The sequence below is a fragment of the Rhamphochromis sp. 'chilingali' genome (genome assembly GCF_963969265.1).
Source record: "Rhamphochromis sp. 'chilingali' genome assembly, chromosome: 21".
Lineage (NCBI taxonomy): Eukaryota > Metazoa > Chordata > Actinopteri > Cichliformes > Cichlidae > Rhamphochromis > Rhamphochromis sp. 'chilingali'.
In genome coordinates, this window is record NC_137949.1 from 24812913 (window position 1) to 24840255 (window position 27343).

The window sequence follows — 27343 nt, forward strand, 5'->3', positions numbered from 1 at the left end:
AGAAAACACTCCTACAAATACTTCACCAATAAGGTAAGCCACCAAAATACCTGCTGTGACCACACCTTCCATCGTAAAACTGGCACTGCACCTCATTAAATCCCGACCGCAGCGCTTCAGCTTTAAAAGCGTTTCTCGTCTTTCCTCAGACCGGTCCGAACACCGAAATGTCTTAGTGTCTTAGATTAATGCCAGATTCTGATTCAATATGTAATACTGGCTTCAATAGATATCAAGCATTTAAAAACAAACCTCAGATGAGTGCTTTTATGCACATTATTGTCATGGTCTGGGGTTGTGAGGGAAAGGAGGACCCAGGGGCAGAGGTCTGTGTGTACAGTGCGTTTATTTACAGTGTGGTAAATACTGATGCCAAACTAATCCCCGCGCTCCCCAAGACTCCCGTGTGCGTCTTCCAGTGGCGTCCGTTTTCGTGCTCCCCGGTGACTCTGCACACCCTGTGCGTGCTGTGCTGTCCTTCTTCTCCACGCTCCTCCTGCAGGGAAAACAATGGAAGCAGCCGTTAGACACTGACCCCTGCGGGCAAACACGATATCTGTACTTCCTGGACTAACAAATCCTGCGCTGGAGAAAGCTCCATCGCTCTGTTAAGTAGCTGCCCCGACGAGCTTGGTCAGAAGTAGGTGTGTGAGAACCTAGGCGTGACCAGCAGCTGACAGGGCCACACCCATCGCGCTGTGCAAGTTTCTTAATTTGCACAGCGTGTAAGTTAATTGAAGGGTGTTTTTAAAGTTTTGAACAAGTAATGGCAAAAAGCTGAAAAACCCTGTTAGTGTTGACTTGTTAATCCCCTTTGCAGAGCAGAAAGGCAGAAACATGAAGGATTAAAAAACAACCAAAATTAAGTTTGGCTTGCAGGCAAAAGAATCTGTTCTCCAGGTGGAAAAAAAGGCCAAACGAATTCCTACTAAATAGCTGTGTTTTTCTTACTTAAAAGAGAAAGTAAACTGAATTTAAACTAATATATAATGACTCACTCTTTAGCCAGCTCTTCTGCTTTTCAGTCAATGCAGTCTTTGTTTTTTCCACTTCAAGTAGCACTTTGTCTCTTTGCATGGTTCATTTTTATGGTGTTGGTTCAGGTATTGTTTTATGGACCTTTATAGACTCGGGCCTTCTGTGAACATAACATCTGAAAAGGCGTTTGAACTGTTTGATTAAGCTCAGAATGAAAATACTATTGTTATCAGTTGGTGGAATAATTGAGAGAATCTCTCACTAAACATTGGGTTGGCATTATTTTCCATTTCAATTATTGCATAATTTTGTGTTTTCGGGTGAGCTATAGGCCATACCTATGTGGGAGTGGAGATTCCCCTCTAGTCAAGCAGTCAGCCATTTGGAGATTACTGCAGGGAGTGGTTGATTGGTGATGATTTGAGCCCATCTATATAAAGGGGGAGAGAAAACGGGAATGAATGGGTTTTTGTAGGACACAGTTGCAACAGGGGAAGCTAGCTGGAAAGGGAGACTCCAGTGACAGAAGGAAAATAGTATTAGATTAATAGAGATTAATAGATTAATAGAGTACTAGAGCTCAACCCAAAATCACTTCCTTTATTCTGTATCATAGCGATATGAAGACATTTACACTAAACAAACAGAAAATACTCCACTTTGACACATGCAATTTTCTCTCAAATGAAACCATTATTTTATGTTCATGTTTAATCCCCAAAAAAGTAACATTTACATGGACAGAACTTTTAAGAAAATTAATATTTATATCATGTTATTTCAATAGTCCCCGTGTGGTTCAGTGTATTCTGTTAAATTTACTGGGATGTGCCAATATGTCCATGAGATAAATCCGATACTGACAGAGATCTGCCTGCTGTTTACATTGTAACAGCTGCCTGTTGACAGTTCAAAGCCTGCCACTGAGTGGACAGGTACGCCTGGAGTTTGTTAATCCTTTGTAGTTTAATCAATCACAGCTTACCAAATAAAGGCTTATCAGAGGTGCTGAGAACCATAGCCATCCATCTATTCTTTTAACCATTCATCTAGTTCTGGGACATATGAGGACTGGAGTCTATCCCAGCTGTCATACGGGGAATCCACACTGGACTGGGCCAACACAGATTTACATTAAGACCCACATTCCCCACAACTGCCAAGCTGAAATCACCAACTAATCCAAAGTATAAAATATCTAATAACTCACATAGTGTAACTTAAAAGGGGATGTGCGTTTAATTTAAAACATTATTTTTGATTTAGAATTTAAAGTTCCCTGGTGTGTAGACATTTATTTACCACAGCGGACTACAGAAGATGCCAGTAAATGAGGATTATTGAGTTTTTGTATTTACACTGATCTAGCAAGGTGATATATCGCAAGTTCACTGTATAAATGTTTCACAATACATACACAGAAGCTGCCACTAAAAGCGGAGTTTGAGTACGAGGCATACAATTCGCTGTTTTTCATATACTGTTACATACATGCAAAGATTAATACAGTGTGCAGGTAGTTCTTCAGTATTGGTAGGTTAAATGTCTTTTTGGAGTCACAGGAGTAGGAAAGGAATTCTTTACAATGTAATACACAACAGTAAGTAATACTGCGCAGCACAACAGGTTTAGTGGTTTACAGTTCATCACTAAAGTATTCCAATCGGTAGCAGTAAAACCGCATAATGTTGCAGCACAGAGACATATTAATACACAACCACTCACATGTACAGTGTGGAACATCTAACCATTAAAATCTTGTGTTAATGCTTTTAACGCTGTTAACCTTCTTTCATCTCCTTTGTATAGTCGTTCCATTATATTAGCTTGTGTCCATTACTTATGTAATAGAGAATAAATGTGGTAATGCTATTCAATTATGTAGCAGTGTTATTATTGCATTAGATCTGAAAGCATATCTAATAAAATATAACTGAATAAAAAAAATAAAGCAGTAGAATGGCAGATTCAGATTCGCGTCTCAGATCCTGTTATACCGAAGCTATACCGGATCCTTGGCTTTGAAAGCAACCCCACCCTTGTTGCTTGAACTTTTGATGTAAAACAAGAGATGTGGATTATATTTGTGTGTGTGTGTGCGTCTGTATGTGTGCGTCTTCTAACTTTGCCTGATTAACAGTCCTAGTTAATCCTTATTTATCTTGGCTTTTAGTGAAGCCTCTTAGTTCATTCTTGCTGTTGCAGCTTCTTCTCTCTAAGCCAACTTTATTCTGAGCATGACTTAAATAGTAGGTGGTTGGGACTGCTGTGCTCACAGCCAGAGCTGTATACCTGAGATGATAATATCAAGGATATCACTCTCACTGACATTATGCAGAACCAAGACTCTAAATGCTCAAGAGACTGTGCGTTACTTTCAAATATGCTTCTTTAATATGGATATCCACCAAATTCCTGGTATTGTATGTGCATAGAATTAGGGAAAAAAAATAGCAGCACCCCTCAAGGCACTCAAACCTTACTACTACTTTCTGGAGATACAGTGTAATAAACAATGTTAAATAAACCCTATATATTTAGATTGCCTAAAAAATTTTTTTTCTCATGCTTGGGTGAATAATTACCCAGTTAATTTAAAATAACCAAAGCACACATCAAAACTCAAAAGATCAGAGAGTAGCTTGAGACTTTGTCAGCCTCAGAGTCGTTATGCGAGTTGACATGAGGCTGAATGTTTCTGTAGTCTTATTGTTCCACTGCTTGGAGAGTTCCTTAGCTCTTCTTCTGAAGTTATTTCCAGCAATGACGTAGAGAATGGGGTTAAGGACACTGTTGAAGAAGGCAAAGTACGTAGAGATCTGTTGGACGATGGTCAGTGTGATGTGGCATTTCAGAATGCCAGTGTTTTGGAGCACATCTAGTATCTTTGTCACGTGGAATGGCACCCAGCAGATCAGGAATGCCAGGAGAACTGCCAGGATGAGAGTGGTAGCCTTCTGCTCCATTTTCTTAGAGTTTAAACCCTCCATTAGCCTGTTATTCAGTGACTGAAAAATTCTGACAGTGCAGGAGGAAATAATGATAATAGGGATGATGAAGCTGAAAATTATGGTTATCACCTCAGATGCCAGATATTGATTTTGTGGTAAGTCAAGTGAACATTGAGTAAGATTTGACTGAGGTTTGAATTCTAACTTCCTGTAGATGAACACGGGGAGAGCAAAGACCAAGCCAAGACCCCACACAAACAGACATCCCAGTTTGGCGTAAAACGGCCTGCGCATCCTCTCATGGGAAAGCGGGTGCACCAGTGCCACATAACGATCTATGCTAACCAGAACAAGGAAGTAAATACTGCAGAACGCATTCATGTAGATAACAGCTGATGTCACTTTGCACAGGCTTTCACTGAAAGGCCAGTCAAATCCCTTTCTTGTATATTCAGCCCAGAAGGGCAAAAAGCACACCAGAGCAAGGTCAGCTCCAGCCAGGTTGCTGAGGTATATCTCAGCCACAGTGCAGGCCTTCTTGTGGAGGCAGAAAACCATCAGCACAAACACATTAAAGATGATTCCAAGCACACTGATGACCAGGATGTAGGGTGGAACCAGAGTGAAGATCAAGCTGTTGTTGTCAACAATACAATGGTTTTCACTTGTGTTGCTTTGGTTTCCAGACATCTTGACAGAGTAAGAGTTGGAATGGATGCTGCAGAAAAACAGAGGACAGCAAATAAAATATAAAATATTATTCTAAAAACAGTTTGATGTGAGAACATTATGTTATTTTGATGGCGCACAGTACAGAGATACACATAATTACGAGTAACACTGATATATAATGCAAAATACTGCTGCTACATTTTCATTTATTTTGCAAAGAATTTGACTCAAAAACACAAAAACTGTGGCTGAGAGAGACCATTAATTCACACTTACAGTCACATTTAAAATCACAGCCTATTTAAAGTCACCAATTAACCGAAAGTGTATCTGCAAAATTAAGAGATTAATAATTGTTTTGAATAACAAGCGTTCTTGTGTGTTAGTTGAATTTTGATGAGGCGCTTTTGCTTAATCTATCATCAAACCATGGGTGCCACAACCATTGCAACAAGATATTTTTGAATTTTTCCTTCTTCCCAGAGAAACATCTGTAATAATGTTTTTCTATTAAGAAAAATAACCAGCTATTATATTATGTTATTATAGCTATTATAGCTATAATTTTGGCTATTATTCGAACTGATAATACCAGTCTACCTCTATTAAGTACTTATTTGTGTGTCTTTTTCTTTGCTTATAAACATGTAATGACAAAAATGAGAATACCTTTCTATTTTACATGCAGAGCCCTTTCCATTATCAGTCATTTAAAGTTCCAACAGTACAATACAAGCACATCTACGTTTCTAATAACTGATTACTGTTTATCAGGACTGACCTGAGTCACTGATATTTATAGCAACCTCATTTTCTGCATATCCTCACCATCAGTTGCAGCCACATTCTTCCTAAATTAATTCTAAATGCATAAAGATTAAAACAAAAACATAACAAAATACAAACCCTCCTTTTTACATGTGTTTGGAGTTTGTTTCAGCATAAATCTTCTTAGTGCATTTGGCTTAAGATAATGACTATAACACTAAACATGCAGAGACAATTCCAGTTAATGATCTCCAGTCTATATCGTGACATGTTTACACTGTCAGACATCATGTTTCTAAATCTGTGCTGTTGATAAATATTTTAACCACAGAGAAAAACACAGACAAGTATAAACCAAGCCAAATAAGGCTCATGCATACCTTTTAGGGAAAAGAGTCTGTTCTCTAGATGGAAAAAAGAACACATCAATCTAGCCAGCTACACCCTCCCAGTAACTCCAGTTGCAGTTGTTTTCTGACTCTGCCCCACTTGCTCACTTGAAGGAGAAAATAAACTGACATTAAAGTGATGTCAGATGTCTTTGATGATATGAGATGACTCGATGTTTTGCCACCCCCTCCTCCATTCATTCAGCCAATCCTCTACTTTTCCTCGTTCAGTAGCATTATGTGTATCATTGCACTAAATTTACTTAACTGTGTGTGTGTGTGTACTTTTTAAATTCAGTTTGTAAGTCTGTAGAGATCAGAGCATTAGGTCAGGTGCTCCTGACAACTTACTAAATGTGGTCTCGTGCATTTACAAGCATCATGTGGGACCAGAATAATGGTAATGTTTGTTAACTCTCTCTCTCTGTCTGTCTCTCTCAAATGCATGCTCTCTCTCTCTCTCTTTCTATAAGTGGAGGAGTTTAATAAGAGCGCGGAGACTCAGAACAGGTCCTGACAAAGACCAGAAGAACATAGCTCGATAGATACGATAGTCACTGCTGACAGTAACAGAAGACGAAGGAGCACATGATGAGTGAGAAGCACCAGGTATTGTTTTGTTTTTTTTCTATTTTTTTAAAGGATGGATCTTAAGGATCTTTTAATTGTATTTCACAGTTGTTATAAGGCTGTCCCACAGCGGCTTCTCGCAAAGCAACATTTTCTTAGCACTATAGACTCAGTGCATGCTGCACAAGCCCGAAACCAAACAGCAGAAAAGTGGAGATAGAGTCAATATTTGAGTATTCAGCAGCCAAACTTCTAATTTCTAAAATATCCTAAAACTCAATTACAGGATACCCTAGCATAATTCGGATTGTGAATATACCAGCATAGGCTTTGCCAAATTAATTCTGAATAATATAAAATGTGAAGATCTGACAAATGTCCCAAAAATTTGTGACACTTTGTATCGCAGCTCAACTGTTTCTATGACCATATGCTTAAAGAATGCTTTAGCCAGACAACCAGGAAAACTAGGATTTATTCACAGATGTCACATTGACATCACAAGAGAAAAACACACAAGTACAGAGACAAAACAAAAACCTGATTGAAGTCCATTTAGATGCTTCTGGGTTCTGGTTTTGTGCATGCTGATTTACTAACATGTTTTTCACAGTAAAGTTGGAGTCAGGAGGCCATTATGTTGTCCGCTGGAACACGTGGCCCTTTTGGTAGTAGGTAAAAAAAATGAGCACACGTCTTCTGTTTTTCCACAGACTGAAATACCTGAGAAGAACAATGTTCTGCTTTGCCAGATCTTTTCCTGCTCTGACATGTCTACATGCCTACTGAATGGCTGAAAACTTGCAATGCTAAATAACTGTCACTGCATTGTGCAACTGTCTTCAAAGCAGAGAGACTAAAGCAAATCAAAACAGAAATAGCTAAGAAAAAGTAGTGTACTGGTTTTTGGTGAGTTATAGTTCTATTATATTTATTTTCAGTCATATACAGAATGTAAAAAGCAACAAAAATAGGAACAGGTATGTACATATTCTGATAATTATTGTGATAACCTGATAGGCATTACATAATGAGACAAACCATTATATCTAAATGAATACAGTTGCCTAAATAACCAAATAACACCAATAAATAGTTTGACTGAGTAAACATAATTAACTGATTTTAAATACTTATGTCTGCCCCAGGGCAGCTGTGGCTACAACTGTAGCTTGCCTCCACCAGTGTGTGAATGGGTGGATGACTGGGTGTGTAAAGCGCTTTGGGGTCCCTAGGTGGGACTAGTAAAAGCACTATAAAAATACAGGCCATGTGTAACATCAGCTCTGAGAGTGAAAATTACTAAACACCCAAAATGCATAATGCAACATCTGTGACAGTCCTGTCTTCAGCTGGACAGAGAGATGGACTAGGCCACTTTCAGATAAACTGTCACACTGCACATCAGATTACATAACAAATACAATACCATACATTGTTTGCTAGATAGCACCATTTAAAAAATAAAGCCACTTGAGTATTTCATTAGAACATTTAACTGCACTGGAAAAATAGTCATGGGGCAGTTGTGCACTGTGGTGGGTGCTAAGTATTTTTTTTTATTTTGGGAAGGTCTAATGTTAGGTGAAGGCAAGAAAGCTACAGCAACATTTAGCCCCACCCACAGTATTTCCTCTTAGCTTAAAAGTTTAATGAGTTGACAGAATTAACACCCAGAAGCAAGTAGCATCATGTACCGGTGAAATGAAAATTGTGAGGCAGGCTGTTTGGGAGTCTGCTAAAGTCGGTTACTTATAATGTGTTAACAACATATGGAAACACATAAACTATCTGAGCATTGTCCACAGTTTCTTTAACAACATGAGTGAGGAAAAAAAGGTTTTCCTCCTAACAGTAAACAGTTTTTTCCAAGAATCTTCCAGGAAGGCGTAGCAGGCAAAGGAAATGGCATGAATAAAGCAGTACATTGGTCTAAATAAAAAGGGTCTGACATTGCTTGGATTGTTATTTGATTTAGATAAAATGGACATGACCATATGTTGATAACCCGAAAGACAAAAGCCATAAGATATAAATATTTGGTTTACAATGAATAAATAAATACTGACTAATATGTCAAAATATTTAAATTTAAAGACGTAAAAGACAAACAAAGTTAAACTGAGAAGTCTGTTGCTATAAATCCATATAACATGTCAAAGAAACAGATGCTGTTTGTCCACAATGCAAGACAAAAATGTCATTATGCAGACTGTAAATGCATTTCAGTCTATTTCTCCTGCAGTGTCTGTCCATTACTTATATTATTTCCTCATGCACAGCAATAAACATAATCTGATAGTGCCGATTAGCCACATAACAGCATTATTATTGTGTTAAGTCTAATGACATAATAGTTTTAGAAACATATCCTTTTTTTTTTGGTCATTTTATACATAAGCAGCAAAAGAAAAGTAGATGCCATCAGTATGAGACACATTTTATTCTTTGGCATTAACAATGACCACAGGTTTAATTTGCTCTGTTCTGTTGATGTAAGTGGACACAGCAGAGAGTTGATATGTGGTCATGTCTGATCCTCTGCGTTGATATCTAGTCTTTCTGTAGATGGCGCTAACCTTCTTTCTAAAGTACTGCCCTGAGAAGACATACAACAAAGGGTTTAAGACACTGTTGAGAAAGGCTAGATATGCTGAGAGCTGCCCTCCTATATCCAGAGAATCAGACCACAGCTTCTCATCCAGCACATTGACATCACAGAGAATGTCAAGAAAGGTAATTACCTGGAAGGGACCCCAGCATAGTAAAAATACCAGTGTAACAGCATACACTAGCACAGTGGCCTTTTTATCACTGGTGTGATGAAAACCAACACTTTCCCTCCTCTCAGATAAAACCTTGATTATATTTCCACTGCTGAAAACAATGACCAAAACAGGAAGAACAAAGCCCACCACATTTATCACAATCTGATGGGCCAGCTTCCAATAGCTGTCATGGGTGTAATCCAGAACGCAGGATGTGGTCTCATAGTCCTCAAAGAACTTCACCTTTCTGTGAGCTATTGTCGGTGTGCTCAGTAAGACCCCTAATATCCACAGGATGAAGCAGATCACCTTGGCGTAGAGCGTCCGTCTCAGCCAGCTGGCCTTCATGGGCTTCACAAATGCTATATAGCGATCGATGCTAATCATGACCAGAGTGAAGATGCTGGTGTAGAAATTGATGATGATTAGGGCGTTGACGATTTTGCACAAGGCCTCTCCATATGGCCAGTTGAACTCATTGAGGATATTCATTGCCCAGAAAGGAAGGCTACACAGTAGAATAAAGTCAGCCAGCGCCATGTTGCTCAGATAGATCTCTGCTACAGTCAGTCGATCTTTGTGGGCAAAAAACACCACCAGCACAAAGCTGTTAAAGAGTAGACCTGCCAGGGATATGGTGAAGATGTATGGGGGGATGATGGTGTGGATAAGCTCCCATTCTGCAGTGACTGGAGACAAGCTGCTATTTTCAGTCAACACTGTCGGCACAGTTGTGAGTTCCATTGGCTCCACTGAGTAGGAAAAAATAAATATTCATAAACCTTCAGTACAATGTTATCATTAAAGATTAAAGCTAACCATTTAAAATCCATCATTAAAGAAATGTGCTACGTAGGAATTCAAATTTGAAGCTAAACAAGGAACTGAACATAAAACAGCTTATATAAACAATCAATGGGTGGCTAATTTTATGACTTTCTTTTATCCAGTTAAGAAAGTTCAGCTCTGGGGAGGAAGCAAACAGCCCCAGAAAAGGAAGATGATTATTTTTCTGTGTTAAAAAACACTCAAGAGCCAAGAAAAAAAAATCACAGGTAGATCTTCTGTGTTGTGTATTGCATCTTTTCTTCTAATTTAATCAGTGGATGACTACTTTGAAAAGACTGATTGCCACATTTTATTTTGTTTTTCTTTTAAGCATCAAATACTGAAAAGGAATTAAAAAAGTTCTTACCGTATGTTTCACCAAAATGTTACTCCGATGGTCAAAGTTGTAATAACAGATAACACGTCTGAGATGGGCTTAACTGTGCTCACGGGCTCCTGGTAAAGTACACAACGAGGCTGCTATGGGCGTTTTGTATATAGTTGCATTCTTCCACACCACTAGTTGAATATATCAAGTTGTTTATCAAAGAGTCAAAATTTGGACGGTGCTCATTTATGAGCAGCAGCTAAAACTGCAGTGGAGTACGGTGGCGTAATGTAGCATGTCTTGGAGAGAAAATGCAGACTTTGGACATTCCAGTTCATAGTGTGTGAAAATACTACTATTATTATCACAGATAGTTAGAAACTAATGACATATACCAAAGAAAGCAGGGTTTTATTTAAACTTTAACAATTATTTATGTCATGATACTGTTGGATTTGGACCAAAATGCTGAACACAAAAGACAGAAATAAATAAGAAAAAACTGCTTTAATCCTGCACTCACACTATAATACAAAACAAAGGAGGCCCACACCTAGAGAAACAGTGCAGGACCAGTCTTAATGTTATTTATCAATAATTTTCATCACAGTTTTTACCAAAGAACATTTTTTGTCTGATGAAAACAAGACAATAACTAAATAAAAATAATGCATGGGGATTAAAACTGTCATAAATATGTTCTGGAGAGACGAGATCCAATCAGAACTAATTAAGTAGTGGGGAAAGGGGGGGCAAGATGGTGAGTGATCCAATCAGAAGTAATCTCCTTGGGCAATAAGGTTAGATGCACACGCTTGATCTGCCACCTGGAACTATGGTAGGTGGGGTTTAGTTAGCTCCCATGCTCTCTATTTCTCATGAAAACACTACAAATTATCAACACTGGGGAGGAAGGCAACAGTAGACATAGAGACACATTTTGCATTTGATATCAAGGAAAATGAGACACTTTTAAAATCATGTAGAGCAGCTCTCACCAGTAACAGCACAACCAACTTTTACACTTAATTGTTTAGTCAACCGAACCAACTTTAGTTATGCTATAAACAGGAAACAGGAATGCAGATTTGACACAGAGAACACAGGAGGGCAGCAAAAACAAACTCAGGGAATTAGCTTTGGTTGTAAATGACAAAAAGGAGACGGACTGAGAATAAAATCATGAAGAGAAATAAGCTAGCATATAAAGCTCAAAATGGCCAGAATTAAGAACAAACTAAGCAGAAAGATACAAATGTGAAAATCTAAACTATAACAAAAAAACAAAAAACAAAAACAGGCTGAAGGTAATAAACACTAACAGACTAACCCAAAAAAGCACAAAAAACTCAGTAGATACACAACGTTTACCTAACATCTTTCGTCATGGTCTATGGAAAAATGTACTTGTGGAAAAGGGTCGAGCCACTCCTTGTAATTTTCCATCTTCTAGGAAAATTGGAAGTGCACTGATTCACTGTGCAAGCATTAATCAAATAACAGTATTTAAATAAAAAGCTTTGTTGTACAATTGTAATGAACTTGAATGTCTTTTATTTGGTATGACCACTTATAATCTTTAACACAGCCTGAAATCTTTCAGACGAGCTTACTTGTAATTTCTTTAACTAGTCTGCAGGAATAGTTCTCTAGTCTTGTTGAAAGACACTCAACGCTCTTCTTGGGATGTTAATTTTTCTGTTGTTTGTCAGCATGATCCCACACTGCTTCAGTTCAGTTATTGTGTAATCAGCTGTACCTCACTGGGTACCCTAGTCTACTCTATTCCCTGCACTATGTGGTTCCTGTCATATTTCAAAGCAAAATGACCAGGTGTACATCAGAAGTTAGTGAGGGTTATCTGTCTATATGGCTTCCCAAGGCTGCTATTGGATAAAGAAAACTATTCAACAAGAAATAGGAGAGACAGGAAAGAGAGGGGGCAAGACATGCAGCCAAGGGCCGGCCATACGGCATATGGCCGTCTGCTCACCCACTAAGCTAAACAGGTGCCAATCCACATATTTATTGATAAATATTGAGGTGTCATATCTCTTCATAAATGATACAGGGGAGGTCAGAGATTTTTTTTTTTTAATTCCAAGAAAGTCTTGCTCCTTGGAAGCAAAATATAAAGAAATGACAGAGTAGCTCAAAGCTTATGAACAGTCCTGTAAAGATATGACTGATTCAGGAAATTACAGCATTACTCCCTGTCTGGACCTCTCTGTTTGCTATGATGTTGAGATATCATTAATAAAACCTTTAGTTTTTTTCATCTTTTTTCATTTGTGATTGTATTAACTGTATAAACAGTGAAATCTTTAGACCGGTAATGATTTCCAAATGCTATAAAAACAGATTTATCAGTTTTATCCTCAGCTTGTACATCATCCAGTTCTGATATGTTCTAAATTTAAAGTTATGGTAATGACAACAATAACAAATATTAAACCAACTTCAAATCACACAGGAGTTAATGTAAACTATAATCAGTATTTTTCTTTTGTAACTTGGAAGACTTAGATGAAGGGTTATCTAATAATCAGTATGTCCGAGATTGTGTAATCCCTTTTATGGTAAAAATGACAGCAGCATACCAAAATGAAGATGAAGATCAGCTCTTTGCCAAACATTCCTTGCTTAGTCAGTTTTATATATCTGTCCTACATTTGTGACTTTGATTACTTGTAAATGCCAAATTTAACACATGGGACCATTCAAAAAAGCAAAGCCCAGTGTTTTTATAGACAAAATGGATAAACACCAGTTTGCTTCCAGAATTAGGCTTTTTTTTTTTTTTTTTTTTTTTTAATCTAGCCACCCTGCCTCTCTTTAAACAATACAGAATTATGGCAAACATTAGTCAACTGTTTCCCTCAGTTTCAACATTTTAGAAATTAGTGATATTTGGTTTCCCACTATTTAGAAATAGTGGGAAAGATTTCGTCTGTCTCTGCACAACAATTATTAAACTTCTCATCATCTCTAACATCCTCTGTTAAAGTTGTTTTTACTTGTTTGTTCAGTTTAGAATGTTAAAACATATATAAAATATTGTAGTTTGGAGTTGTCACAGGGAGGGTGTATACTTTGGAAATAATATAGATGCAACCATTACCATGTCACAGCCTTTCCTGTAATTCATGCTTCTCACTGGGGTAACTTTTGGTTTGTTTAGTTCCTGAGAGAAAAAGTTCAGCCAGTTGCCCCCATATCACATTCTCTTACAAGGTGTCAGCACTCTTTATAACCTCAAAAGTTATCTTCTGCTTTAATCAAGGGTTTGACCAATAAAAACGTAAAGATGACTGATTCAGTGCAGTTCAAGAACAACTTTATTAAAGTTTTACTAAGCTGGTTACAGTTCAAAAAAGGTTCCTAAATTACAGGTTGCACATCGGTCCTCCCAAGAATAAGAACCAAACTAAGCTTGTAGTAGGGGTACATGCCAGAAGGACTTGTTTTAGCTTGCTGCTAAGAGAAATTCCTACTGTCTAGAAACAAGTGGTTGTGGACAAACATGCCAAGAATGTGAAAAGATCCGTTTTCGACATGCTTGAATTTGTTTTACAGATGTTGTCATAGAGATTTATTTTTTGCTTTTAGCATGCAAAGGATTACCGTAACACAAGTAACTTTTAACCTTTTGAGTTTACCGTCATTTGTGTGGGTGTAAGACACACAAGAGAAGCTTTAATTGATTGGAAAATGAAACACTAATTTAAAAACAAAAATTAAAAAGTAAAGCTAAGCTTCAAAGGCCAGGGCAGGCCCTCTTATTAGACCCTAATCCAACAACATAAAATATATTAATACATGAAATTCAATTCAGACACAAATATTTTTAAAAAGAGTTTACTCTTTATATGTAAATTCATTTAGATTTTTGTGCTCTCTGTTTGTTTACTTGAGATGAGATTGGCATTACCATGACCAGATGCCTCACACTGGTCTTTCCTCCTGCATTGAAGGGGTTTAAACACTTCCCTTGCCCGCTCCCTAAAGTTCTTCCCAACAATCACATACAAGAAAGGATTCAATGCACTGTTGCTGTAGCCAAGGTACGTAGCTAGCTGGTTGCCAATGTCCAGCACGTATGCCCACGTGCATCCAGAGATGACCTCATAGTGATCCAAGGTGTCAAAGAAGATCAGAATCTGGTAAGGCAGCCAGCAGAGAATGAACACAGCCAAAACAATAAGCACAAGGTATGCTGCCTTCCTCTCCGCACTCCCGCTGTTGCTTCTTCTCATCTTCTGTCTCTTTAGAATGACTTTAATAATGTGGTAACTACAGAACAATGCAATTGGGACAGGAATGAGAAAGCAGACTATGTTCACAGTTATGTTGTACCGCAATCGCCACCCTTCATGGGGGTAGTCTAGGTAGCATGCATCAATGCCCAGATGGGGGAAGAACTGCACAGAGCGGAAAAGAACAGCAGGAAAACTGAGGAAGATACCAACAATCCAAATGGTTACACAAATTCCATGTGCCCAGAAAGCCTGCCTCTGCCTTCCTTGGGACAATGGTTTAGTGAGAGCCATATATCTGTCCATACTCACAACAGTAAGGAACAACACACTACAATAATAATTCATCCCAATGACAATATTGACAAGCTGGCACATGAACTCCCCAAATCTCCAGTGGAACTTGTTGATTATAGTTGATACCCAGAACGGCAGACAGGAAACCATGAGGAGATCAGCTGCTGCCAGATTGCTCAGGTAAATGTCAGCAACAGAACTTCTGCGCTTCTGAAGACAGAGGACGCAAAGCACGAAGGAGTTGCCGATTACTCCCAGAAGACAGATGATCGACATATAGGCAGGCTGCATGGTGTAAACCCACTCCCATGCATCCGTGTGGTTGCAGACAAACTCAGCTGTTGTGTTGTTCTCCATAAGTAACTCAGCTGGAGGGTCTGAGCCAACTGGTAAAGCTGTTGGATGGTGACAGTGATTCAAAAAGTAGAAAACAAAAAAAGCATGTTCACAACAAATATATACTCTAGTCTAACCTTTTAGTGTATCAGCGGCGGTTTGATGCATGTATCATTACCTTTGTCCCATGATTTCAGTTCTTAGGGAGAGGGGATAATTGATTTAATGGAGTGTGGCTAATGGATGCTTTATCAGCCAAAACACACACTACACACATGCCATCTTCAAAGTAGACCGTCTTAGCAACCAATTCAGTAATGAGCATTTCTAGTGTTGCAAAAGGAAGGCCACAAAAATATGTTGCATGTTAAAAGTACAGTCAGTCATTTTTGTGGGATTATTTAGTAAAATAAAAAGAATATTGTATAAATATACAATGATTAGTGTGTAATTACATCCAACACCAAACTGAAACATTCTCTTGTACTAAGTATTCATCAATTAAGAATAAAAGCTAAAGCCACTTGCATCTTAATGAAATGTCATCCACTTCACCTTGAGCCTTATCTCCTGAACTGAAGTTAGAGCTACAACACTTAAAAAACACACATAATATTTATTTATTCCCAATATTTTCACAGTTAATTATTGTCAGCAGATTAGATGTCTCCATATAGGTGACAACGTGCTGACCAGCGCAGTCACTGGTTATAAGCTAACATTATGTCAGTTAATGTTAGGCTTGAGCGTCCTAAAAATCATACTTTACTTCTGCTAAATAGCTTGACTATATTTTACATCATATGAGAGTTTATTAACTAAGTATCAAAGTCCAACAATGTTATATCCAGTTTAATGAAAGTTTCACTTATGCCATCTAAAAGCAGTTAGCCATGGCTAACAGAGGCTAACAGCAGCCAACAGTAATGTCCTTTTTTTTTTTTTTTTTTTCTTGCCTGTCCCGTTTGGCTCTTTTGCCATCAGAATTGTTGTCTAAAGGCAAACAAAGATGCCCAACGGATTTACTTTACCAAATTGACCATCCCAGCCTTGCCGTAATGGTCCATTTGATTCACCTTTTATTGTTTATTTTATTTTCACTTACTGAATACGGGACAGACTTGACTGGGGGAAAGAAGGGGAGAAAGAAAGAGGGAAAGAGAAACAGCTGAGAAGAGGGACGGGGGAGAAGGGCAAAAGACAAAAACCAACAGAATGAGCAGAGAAAAAAATGCATATATCAATCACCTGGATCATCTGCTGAGAAAGAAAAAAGAAAAAAAGCAGAAGAGAACAAGAGTAATAGAATAAACAACATCACAATGATATATGGGAATATGACAGTAAATACTAAATATTAAACATTATTGTGCAGCACATAAGATCAACAGAACACAGTGTGCTTTGAGGTAGGAGCCAAAAAGGGTGTAGTTTGTGGGTGTGATCACCCGTGTGTACACCTGTGAGCATGGACAGGCTTGTTTTTTTTTTGTTTTTTTTTAAAAGGTTCCTTCATGTAATAATCTGCTAGAGGGTGTGGGGGGGCCACAGCCCCATCCTCCAGGGCATGAAGCAGGTATGGAGGAGATCAAAACTCCAGACATCCAGAGGCCCCCAGAACACAAGAGACCAAGGAAGACCAACAGAGGGGCAGCCGCGCCACTGTCCCAGAAAGAGCTGAGGAGAGTCCCAGATGAGGGCTCACTCAGCAGCCGCGGAGCAGAAGCCAGGGGGAGTTGCAGTGACGCGCCCATGAGCTTCGCCGGCAGCCAGCCGTAACAGTAATGTCCTAAACAACCCACCTCAATATTCGCTCATCAGAGGGAGAGGTTAATTTCTCTGAGTCGGTGACTCATATCAGTCTCAAAGTTTTACATTTCTTAAAGCTACATATTGATAGCTAAGTTAAGAGTAGACTGACAGCCTACCAAAACAGCGAAAGACTGGGGCAGAAGCGGGAGTCATGTTGCTATCTTACTACACTTACCACGAATGAACAGCAGCTAGTCTCTGTGATCACTCTGTGGTAAAAATGCAAAATACCACAAAATATTTAATTGAGTCATGCAGTATTATTCCTGATTCATTGCTACGTGCTGATATTATTCAAATATGGTAAAATATAGTGGGTACAACAAGGCTTTTTACATAAACAGTGTTAGAAACACTTCAAGCAGCCATGGTTGCTCAGGTGCACAGTCTAAATTTAATGTTTCTCTTGCCTGACTAAAACATGTTTGTCCTACAATGACCACCACTTCTAGGATTATGTATGTTACTTGGAAGGGTTAAGGAAATTGAATTCATTTGACTACAATCTGCAATCTACTGGCATCTACTGATGAGATTTTACACACTGTCACTTAAAAGCCAAAATGAGCTTTGTGATTTGAAAGTTGAGCCAAATATGATTGCATTCTTTTTATCGGACAGCAGGGGGCAACACCCTTAGCTGCATTGTAATTCCAGTTAGTACCATTGCTGTGTGACCTCAATAAATGTTTTCCCCTCAGTTTTCTGTCAAAGTGAATTAAAAAAAAGGGAGTCCTTAGTAGAGTCAGTAGAGTTGCTCACTGATACTGTCACGGCTGCCGAGGCAAGCCGTGTGGCGTTGAAGGAAAAAGGACCCAAAATGCAGGCAGTGACTGATGATACGAGTGACGTTTATTTACAAGTGGCGGAGTGGCAAAACAGGCAATGAGGGATGACAAATAACTGAAGAAACCTAAACTGGGAAAACTAAATAGCAAACCTGAGATCATACAAAACAGGGTGAGGGGCAGAGCGCTGCAGACTAAGGAACAGAACACCATGGAACGCAGACGAACCAACAACAAGCACAGACCGACACCCACTATATATACACACACAAGGTAATCAGGTAATCACACACAGGAGGGAAGAACAGCTGATCCTAATACACAAAGACGACTGGAGGATAAAAGCTGAACACAATGACAACACACACAGACCTTCAAAATAAAACAGGAAATCCAGAACAAGAACAGGGCACAAGGGGAGGACACAAAATACCAAAATCAGAATAACTAGAACATAGAAAAATAATCATAAAATACAAAATGCTGGGTCAACGACCTAGCACCATGACAGACACAAGTCTTTAACCAGTGTTTATGACGCATGGTTTCAAATCACCAAGAAAACGGTGTCGAAAGTGTTCACTTTCAGGTGTCATAACAGAACTTCACTAACAGGGTGAAGTCATATTGACTGTGTCCATGTTTATTAAACAGTCTGTGAAGTCTTATGGAAACATGAATGAGGCATCTGCACTAAAACCTCTTCAGTGACTGTCATCCCCCACTGTGGTGTTTACAGAATAGTCAAAATTTTAATTAATATTCCCATTTAGTAGCACAACATAAACCAGAATAACATGAACTTTGAACATGAATGTGGGAGTGATTTCAGATTTGAAGGACAAGGCTAAAAATCACAAAATTAAAACCATTTTAAAAAGCAGACAAAAACACATAAAACGAGGTTGAACTGTGTGTTTTCTGGCAGACATTCTACAATTTGCGGTAACTTTTTCTGCATGCCTTTTGTTCCACAACAATTTTCAGCACTAGCAATTGTGGTGAAGCCTGATATCCTGCTTGGCAAGATTTGCCTTCATTTTGAGGACACCTATGGGTGTACCCTTGCCCACAACCCATTTTGAGTAAACACTTGGCAATTAAAAGGTGGTTTGGGGGACAGATATACAATAAAAAAAAAAGAAAAAGTTATGTCTATACAGCCAACAAAAAGAAGCATGTTTGTGCGTCACAACTGGAAACTTGTTGAAAGAGTCACATGTTTAAGTCTGGAAACTCTGAGTCAGAAACACCAGAAACACTTAGCAAGACCCTGTTTCAACATGAACCTTTGGATGTTCAACTTAACATTCAAATGCATCATAAAGATTCATAAAGCGAAAGACCGCATGTTGATTTTATTCATCGTTATGCTCTGAGTGAAACAAATAGTGGCATCATTTGCATCTTCAGCAATAAACTTTATAACAAAAAAGTTGTATTTACATAAATTATTTTACAGTACACATATTTACATCACAGAACCAGTACAGCCAAGATACTGATGACTACTACAGTTTGTAATATATGAATCCAACAATATCACACACTGGTGAGTTGTTGCAATATATAAAATATGTCTTCATTTTTTTCCAGTTCAAGCTAAACAACAGTGTTTTGCATTTGGTAGTAATCTGTAATACAACCACCTTTTCTAAACGTAACAGTGAGACGTTGTGCATCAGCTAACATACTAAAGAAAGAGTTCGTTAAAAGGTTTCTTAACAATGTATGATTAAGTCTGATTATTACAAAGCTACATCCACTGCGATTTCACGAACTTCATTTGATTTTAGATTTCATTTGAACCATTTAGTTTAAGACAATATCATTAAATGACTGCCCACTATCCTTCTGTGCTTTTGTTTGCAAAAAGCAATTTGCATACAGCATTTTATACAGAAGTTTTCAATGTGGAGGACAGGTTTGAACGTGTGGAGTCAGATAAGGTTTTCCTCTGGTGGCCCCACTGCTGGAAGAGTTCTCTGACTTTTTTCCGGAAGTTCTTTCCTACAATAACGTATAGGATCGGGTTAAGAATGCTGTTCAAGAAGGCTAAGTAGGTGAAGATCTGGATGCTGATGTCCACAGCATTTTCAAAGTGACAGCCTTCCAGTATCCCACCTCGTAAAAGCACATCTACTATGGTGATTACATGGAATGGCACCCAGCAAATTAGGAAGGCTACAAGGACTGCCAGGACCAAAATGGTGGCCTTTCGTTCTGTGTTTTCAGCATTGAACCTCTCAATTGCTTGCAATTTCAAAGCCTGAATAATATTAAAAGTGCAAAAGGAGATAATTGAAATGGGAATAACAAAGCTAAAAATGATCAATATCCCATCACAGATAACTTGTACGTTGTGGTTTGGATAGTTTAGATAGCACACAGTACCATATTCAGGGAAATATCTCACTTCCCTGAAGATGAACACGGGTATACTCAGAAGCAAGCCAAAACCCCATGTCAGCAGACACCCTAGTTTAGCATATTTTGGACTACGCATTCTTCCATGTGACATCGCATGTACCAGCGCCACATAGCGATCGATGCTAACCAGAACAAGAAAGTATATGCTGCAGTAGGCATTCATCTTAATTCCCACATTGATAACTTTGCACATGAAATGACCAAAAGGCCATTTAAAATCATTGAGCATGTTAACGGCCCAGAAGGGCAAACAGGACACCAGGACTAGGTCAGCAGCAGCCAGGTTGCTCAAATAGATTTCAGCTATGGTGCACGCCTTCTTGTGGAAGCAGAAGACAGTCAGAACGAACATGTTAAGCATAATTCCCAGCACGGTGATGAGCAGAATGTACACTGGTTGGTGTGCAGTGAGCCACTCCCATAGTTCGTGATCTGGACAATGAGTCTCATTGGTGTTGTTATTGTTTCCATATGATATAGTGGTGCTGTAGTCTGGGATGCTGTAAAGACAAAATGAGACATGAAGTAAATAGGCAGTTAAACATCAACAGTACATTAGGTTCTTACCTTGAGTTTATGTAAAATACCAATGCGATAAATATGGAGCTTTAGCCAGCACTTAGCTGGCTATCGTCTCTGCAAACCCAACAGTTGCCCTGCTACATACAATATTTACCATACAGATATGAAACTGATGTCATTCTTCTTATCTTATTCTAAGAAAAGAAGTAAATAAGCATGTTAATGAACAGATGTCCTAACTGTACATCCATTGTGTGCTGTTTGTCATTCTTTCTCTGTCGACCAGGTTCAGTTTTCCAACTAGTTGATTGCTGAAGAAATCTCCACCCACTGACTTAGCCTCTTGTTTCAACAAGAACAGAGCTGAACATGAAAGCCTGTAATAAACGTGATGAATACATTTCTGGTTGTGGAGCAAGCTACTTTGCAGCTATGACCTTTGTATTGAACCAAAGGATAAGCTTAAAACATAAAGAAATTGTTGAACAATAAGGGTGTTTGCACATCTGCAGCACTCAAAAATTATATAAGCTTGTCTGAGACTGAACCACCTTGTTCCACTAATGAGCATCAGGCATAGCATAATGTTGTTTATGCTTCTGCTTAATTCCCCTATCATGTTACCTAATTGGCAATCTGTTCTTTCAAACCATACTGTATGTACCCTATGCTTACATCCACGTGTGTGAATGTTTAAGAGCAATTAAAATTACTGAAAGTTGCTCCAAAGTTTGTTTCTGTTGGCGTAAGGAGCACTTGGCAGCAATGTGGCAGACGGCACAATGGAGGGCAGAAGCTTCTGTTGGTTAAAATAACCAAATGTTTGACATGGATTAAACTCGTCTTTAGAAGAACATGCTTAGGCAAAACCTGAGCTCTCATATCATGTAGTACAACTGATGTTTTAATGTACAACAAAAAAGAATAAATGAAAAACAAAATAAAGAGAAAAAGATGCTTCTTCTGGTCATCGTCGATATGTAACTCTATACTTCTATACTCTACATTACACCCAAAAAGACATGTTTTTTTTTTTAAAGTCTCACTCGCTGTAACAACAAAGGCAAGAAGTTCATTTTAACAGCAGCTGTCAGCTATCAGTAGTTGTATTACCTGCTTTACACACATTGGAGTATATTTAACCTGCTTGAGCACATGGTTACTGACAAAATGATTCTAAAAAATAAAACAATTGGAAAATTGTTCTCCATTCTTAGGGGATTTTTTTTGGTTATATCTCACATGAAAGATTTAAAAATATATAGAGTATATTTGATTCATACATACCTTGTAGGTCTAAGAGTCATTTTCCTATGTTCAGATGTCCTGCTGCACTGTTAACAGTTAACTCCCCCACTCTAGTCTGCCTGTCTCTGCCTCACGCTCCTAAAGGAAACTGTAATTAAAGTGATGTCACCAAAAAAAAAAGAAGGCATGGCAAAAAACCCTCACTTCTCTCATTTCACATTCAGTCTGAATGCTCCCTGTCTGTCGGTCTGGGTTGCACCTTATTCAAAGATGCACTAGTAACATGCAACAAGCCATACTAATATCCAAAGTAGACTGTAGACTCTAGGCTCATCTTGTTAATCATGTTTCTTTTGTTTATTACATTATTCACATTATTGTCAGAGTGGGTATTATACCAGAGCGTACACAGGGTTGAAGGCCTGTTTTTGGTGAAAAACAGGAGAAGGTGGTGGAGAAACAGAAAAAGAAAAGGGACCAAAAGAAAGAGAGAAAAAAGGGGCTGCAGGGGACAAACAAAAAGGGCGCAAAAGGCTTTAAATATGTTATCTCCTCATGCTGGTACTGCAGCTTCTGCATGTACTGTAACTTCTGCATGTGTTTCCATTTCACGCTTTCGAGAGGCAAACCGTGAAATGGACATGGCAGACGGGTGCATCTGTTACGCAGTTTTCCGTGATATGGATTTGAATAAAACCAGGCACTTTTTGTCCCATGTACGCCTCTTAGTAAGTTCTTACAAAACTAAACAGTTGTGGCTTGACATAGTTCATGTTTACATGTTAAATATTTTCTGACCTGATGTATATACTCACTAGATAGCTAATTCTGGTTCTTAACGCAGCCAGTGACATCTCGGCAATTTAATGGTCAAGTCAATCTGCTGAAGTTCAAAGTAAGCATCAGAATGAGGAAAAAGGGTCTTTCAAGTAACTTTAAATGTGGCATGGTTGTTGGTGCCAGATGCGCTGTTCTGATATATTTCAGAAACTGCTGATCTGCTGGGATTTTCCCACACAACCATGTCTAGGGTTTACAGAGAATGCTCTGAAAAAGAAAAAACATATCCAGTGAACTGCAGTTTTCCAGGCAAAAATGCTTTTTTGATGCCAGATGTGAAAGGATAAGAACATATTGACTGCTTTGAGCTGTTAGAAAAGCAAAGTTAACTCAAGTCAACACTTCTTATACAAAATAGTGTATGCAGAAGAGCATCTCTGAAGGCACAATGCATCAAAACTTGAAGCAGATGGGCTAGACCACACCGACTGCGACTTCTCCAAACAGGCAAACTGAAGTTACATTTTGTAAACTATACCACAGAAGACTGGAAAAAAGTTACACGGTTCAACTCAATTCAATTCAATTTTATTTATATAGCTCCAAATCACAACAACAGTCGCCTCAAGGCGCTTTATATTGTAAGGTAGACCCTACAATAATACATACAGAGAAAAACCCAACAATCAAATGACCCCCTATGAGCAAACACTTTGGCGACAATAGGAAGGCAAAACCAGGCTCAGGGAGGGGCGGCCATCTGCTGCGATCCATCACAGCCTACCGGAATTTCATTGTTGACCATGTCCACGCCTTTATGACTGCAATTTTCCCAGCTTAAGATTGCTGCTTCCAGTACAATAACTTGTCATGTCATAAAATTAAAATCATCTCAAATTAGTTTCTTGAACATGAAAATGAGTTCAGTGTGCTCAAATGAGCTCTATAGTCACCAGATGTCAATCCAACAGAGCAGGAGTGTCCAACTCCAGTCCTCGAGAGCTACTGTCCTACAGCTTTTAGATGCGTCCTTGTTCCGACACACCTAAATCAAATGAATGGCTTGTTACCAGCCCTTTGCCCAACTTCATGGCATGCTGAAGAGGTAATTCAACCATTTGATTCAGCTGCGTTGGAGTATGGATGCATCTAAAAGCTGCAGGGCAGTAGCTCTCGATGACTGGAGTTGGACACCCCTGCAATAAAGCATCTTTGTGATGTGGTGGAACAGGAGATTTGCATCATAGATGCACTACAGCCAACAAATCTGCAACAACTGTGTGATGCTATCATGTCAATATGGAGCAATATCTCTGAGGAATATAATATGGATACACGTCCCATTAGTATTGTTGGGAAGAGAGTTCCTTACACCACTGAAGTGCAGAGACAAAAGAATCCATTTACGGCACTTTGTAATATTTCCCGTAAGATAATTATTGCAGTGAATAAAGCTGCCAATTTCTTTAGAAGTGCATTTTCACTGGGCATTATGGCAATATATCATTAGGGTAATCAACATCGCCTGAACAGATGGTTATCTTTGCATAGTAGGTTTCCATTTGGTGGATAAAAGCAATTTTACACAAAGATGTCAGATTAAATGTTATGTTACTTAATAGTCAGGTAAAACAGGTAAAATCCAACAAGTCAGAGAGTATTGTAAAGTGCAGATTTGTTCTATCCCAACTCACGGTATTTTGGTACAAAATAAGCCTTAAATCTCTGATGATGTTCTGCAGCACCATATACATATTGGCACTATTAACAGAGAAAAAATACTTAAAATGTACAAATATACATGCCAGTGTTAAAAAATAATATGTAACAAATAGTGTTATGTGTATTCAATTGGGTTAGTGCACATAGAATTTGGGGTCCTTAGGGACTAGTAAAGCGCTATATAAATACAGGCCATTTACCATTTACCATTGCACAGTGGTGGTTCATAGAGGAAATGGGGGAAAAATGGGGGGTAGGGGGTTACCGGTGCATGTGTGAGTTCAGGGTGGTTATATTCTTTGGGAAGAAACTGTTTTTGAGTCTGTGGGTTTTTCTGCTGTAGCGCTTCCCTGAGGGAAGCAGGCTGAACATGTTGAAACCAGGGTGGGAACTGTCCTTGATGATGTTTGCTGCTCTGCTGAAACAGCGGGAGAAATAAATCCATCAGGGAGGGGAGAGGGCAGCCGATGATCTTTTGTGCTGTCTTGACTACACTCTGAAGCCTCGCTCTATCCGCCTTAATGCAGCTGCCGTACCATACCATGATGCAGTAAGTTAGCAGGCTCTCAATGGATGAGTGGTAGAAGATCAGCAGCAGGTTGGAGTTCAGTTTGTACTTCCTGAGGACCCTCAGGAAGTGCAGCCGCTGTTGGGCCTTAAGCATTGTTTGCATAAAATGCATGCTCAAAAAAAAGTTTTGTCTCACTCCGATTCCTTCTTTTTGCATGTTGAAGCTCTACTTGGAACCTTGTTAAGATCCAATCATGCAAAATATGACTTTTTGCCATTTTTCAAGTTGTCTTAAACTTCTGATCGGGACTGTATATTCAGTTCTGTCCTACCTACTGAAGAGCCTTCTGCATGTTAAATGTCCACTGTTTCAGCATATTCCTAAAATTTGCCGACACAAAACCACTGGACTGGTCTCTTTATCAACCGAAAAGCACTATGCAGGGTTCTTTGATCTTCTCTTTGTTGTGTTTTAAACAAATGGCAGTAAAGCCCTAAATTGTTGTACAATCCAAATAAACAAATTAAACAACGCGGTCATCGTGATGTGTTACCACCAGATACCAGATGCTTTTCCTCAGGGTGATGTCCATACTAATCGTCTAATCTCTAAACAGTCTCTCTTATATTTCATACTAATAAGATTTTCTGTAAACGAAAAAGGCTCGTGTCTATGTGACATATTACTAAAAAGCACCAAAATGGAATAAACAGCTCTCCCATTAAGCAAGCACTTATCTGTGGACTGAGATTTTCATATGACCTGCAGATAACATATGGGTGCACATCATGGTAATTAGAGATATGTAATAAGATTTTAGCTAAACACAGAATACTAGACCGAAGGCCATCTTCAAGTTATCACTGATTCGAAGAGACAAAGGGCTTAAAAGCTGTGTGGAAACAAAGCTCGTGTGTCTTGGTCATGCTCTTAATGTGCAACGGATGCATGATCACAAGGAAGTTAGTGAATAGACTGGTATTTTATAATCACGTTTCACTTCCCCACATCATGTCAGTCATAGGGCTGATACAGGCAAACTGTTGGACTATTCTGTTTTGTTTTGAGAGAACTGTTATTGTTATATAAGTATGTAATTAGATTGGTGAAGAGTGACCTCAGTTTGATCCCTGGCAGGTGGGATCCCTGCAGGCAGAGTAACACAGTTAACATTCATTTGTAGGCAGATTCCCAGCTGCTGTCTTTGGTTTTCCTCCAAGATGTGTCAGTGTTGCAGTAAATAGGTTGCTTCCTTCTTTCCTCAATCACCATTTCCTCATTTCTAAAAAATATTAAATTTCAGATATCTTATTTGATGCCTTTTTATGCACTTGCATGATACATTTCTGTGTCTACTAAAGAGGGCAAAGGCTCCACTGACACAAAAGAACAAAAGGGCTTAGTTCACACATTTGTTGCAATTAATGCATACCCCAATTAGCCGAATTTGGGTTGTAATATTTACTTAAGAATAGAATCTGGGCCCTTATGAACAGAGTTTCCATGTTTGAATAAAAGTGGGGTTTTTTTAAGTCTTAAACTCACAGCCCTGCAATGTAAATAGCATTTGATGTAAATCTAAATTCTGCTCTGTTGCCTCTAAAGTATGGGCTTAATATAAAAGGAGCAGTTAAAAAAAAAAAGCAAGTGAGGTTTCCTGCTGTAGAGAGAGGGAAATTTAGTGATGGAAATATTGCCACAACTTTGTTTGTGAGATTTAAAGTTACAGAGACTTCCCATTGTTGTTAGTGGAGGTGAAAGTAATTGCACACATTGCAAAGTTGTGTCTTGCTTCCTGAAAAATCTCCAAAACAGACTTTGTTTATAGAGTTGTATTTTAGAAGATGAATTGCACCGCTTCTATTTTCATCTAGAAATAGCTCATGCCATGCTTTCGATGGTTATCTCAATGACTCTGTAACAATAGTAAAGCGCTGCCAATGAAAACACTGATGTAACTGTGACTTTTGATGCTCGAAATCTTAAGTAGAGAATGTTGTTGTGGTTTCTTTCCACAGTATATTATGGGATGGTGGAAGGATAAACTTAAAGGAACACTGTGAAGTTTGGCTCTGATATCTCTAAGATTCTTGAGATTCTAAGCCATTTCTCTACCACTAGTTAAAAAAGGGGTTACTATATTGTGAAATAAATAAGCACTGCAGTCAAACACATCCTGTACAAGTGTTGTTACAAGCAATTTTAATAATTATATAAATATGAGGGCAATGCAAATCAGTTAATAAAAATAAAAACATCCACTTGTCCAGCTCTCTACAAATACACAAAATTCTATTACATAGAAAGGTGCCACCATATACTATACTCCCAAGTGGGCACACTGGCTGCCACCAGGAAGCCATATAATTAAGTACAAAGGAGGTAAAAC

At 38.6% G+C, this 27343-nt stretch overlaps 3 protein-coding genes across 3 annotated transcripts; all 3 read right to left on the reverse strand.

Annotated features, from left to right (window-relative positions):
- Positions 1–3608: 3608 nt before the first annotated feature.
- LOC308390104 (uncharacterized protein) lies at positions 3609–15162 on the reverse strand (the record flags this gene model as incomplete). The annotated part of the gene is made up of 2 exons (XM_080871796.1): positions 3609–4647; positions 14204–15162. 2 exons carry the CDS (start codon positions 15160–15162, stop codon positions 3609–3611), a joined length of 1998 nt encoding a protein of 665 aa, XP_080727922.1.
- bdkrb1 (bradykinin receptor B1) lies at positions 8770–9840 on the reverse strand (the record flags this gene model as incomplete). The annotated part of the gene is made up of 1 exon (XM_080870269.1): positions 8770–9840. The coding sequence occupies one exon, from the start codon at positions 9838–9840 to the stop codon at positions 8770–8772; it is 1071 nt and encodes a 356-aa protein (XP_080726395.1).
- Positions 15163–19213: 4051 nt separating the features above from the next.
- LOC308390121 (B2 bradykinin receptor-like) lies at positions 19214–22071 on the reverse strand. Its single transcript, XM_080871813.1, has 2 exons — positions 21981–22071; positions 19214–20671 (listed from the first exon to the last, which is right to left on the reverse strand). Exons 1-2 carry the CDS (start codon positions 21998–22000, stop codon positions 19636–19638), a joined length of 1056 nt encoding a protein of 351 aa, XP_080727939.1. The 5' UTR covers positions 22001–22071; the 3' UTR covers positions 19214–19635.
- Positions 22072–27343: the final 5272 nt, after the last annotated feature.

Bases quoted from the DNA above. Each gene is read 5' to 3' on its own strand.
- LOC308390121 (XM_080871813.1), bottom strand. From the start codon at position 22,000: ATGACTCTTAGACCTACAAG. The intron at 20,672-21,980 runs GTATGTATGAAT...TTGTCTTTACAG, and splicing joins ATGACTCTTAGACCTACAAG to CATCCCAGACTACAGCACCA.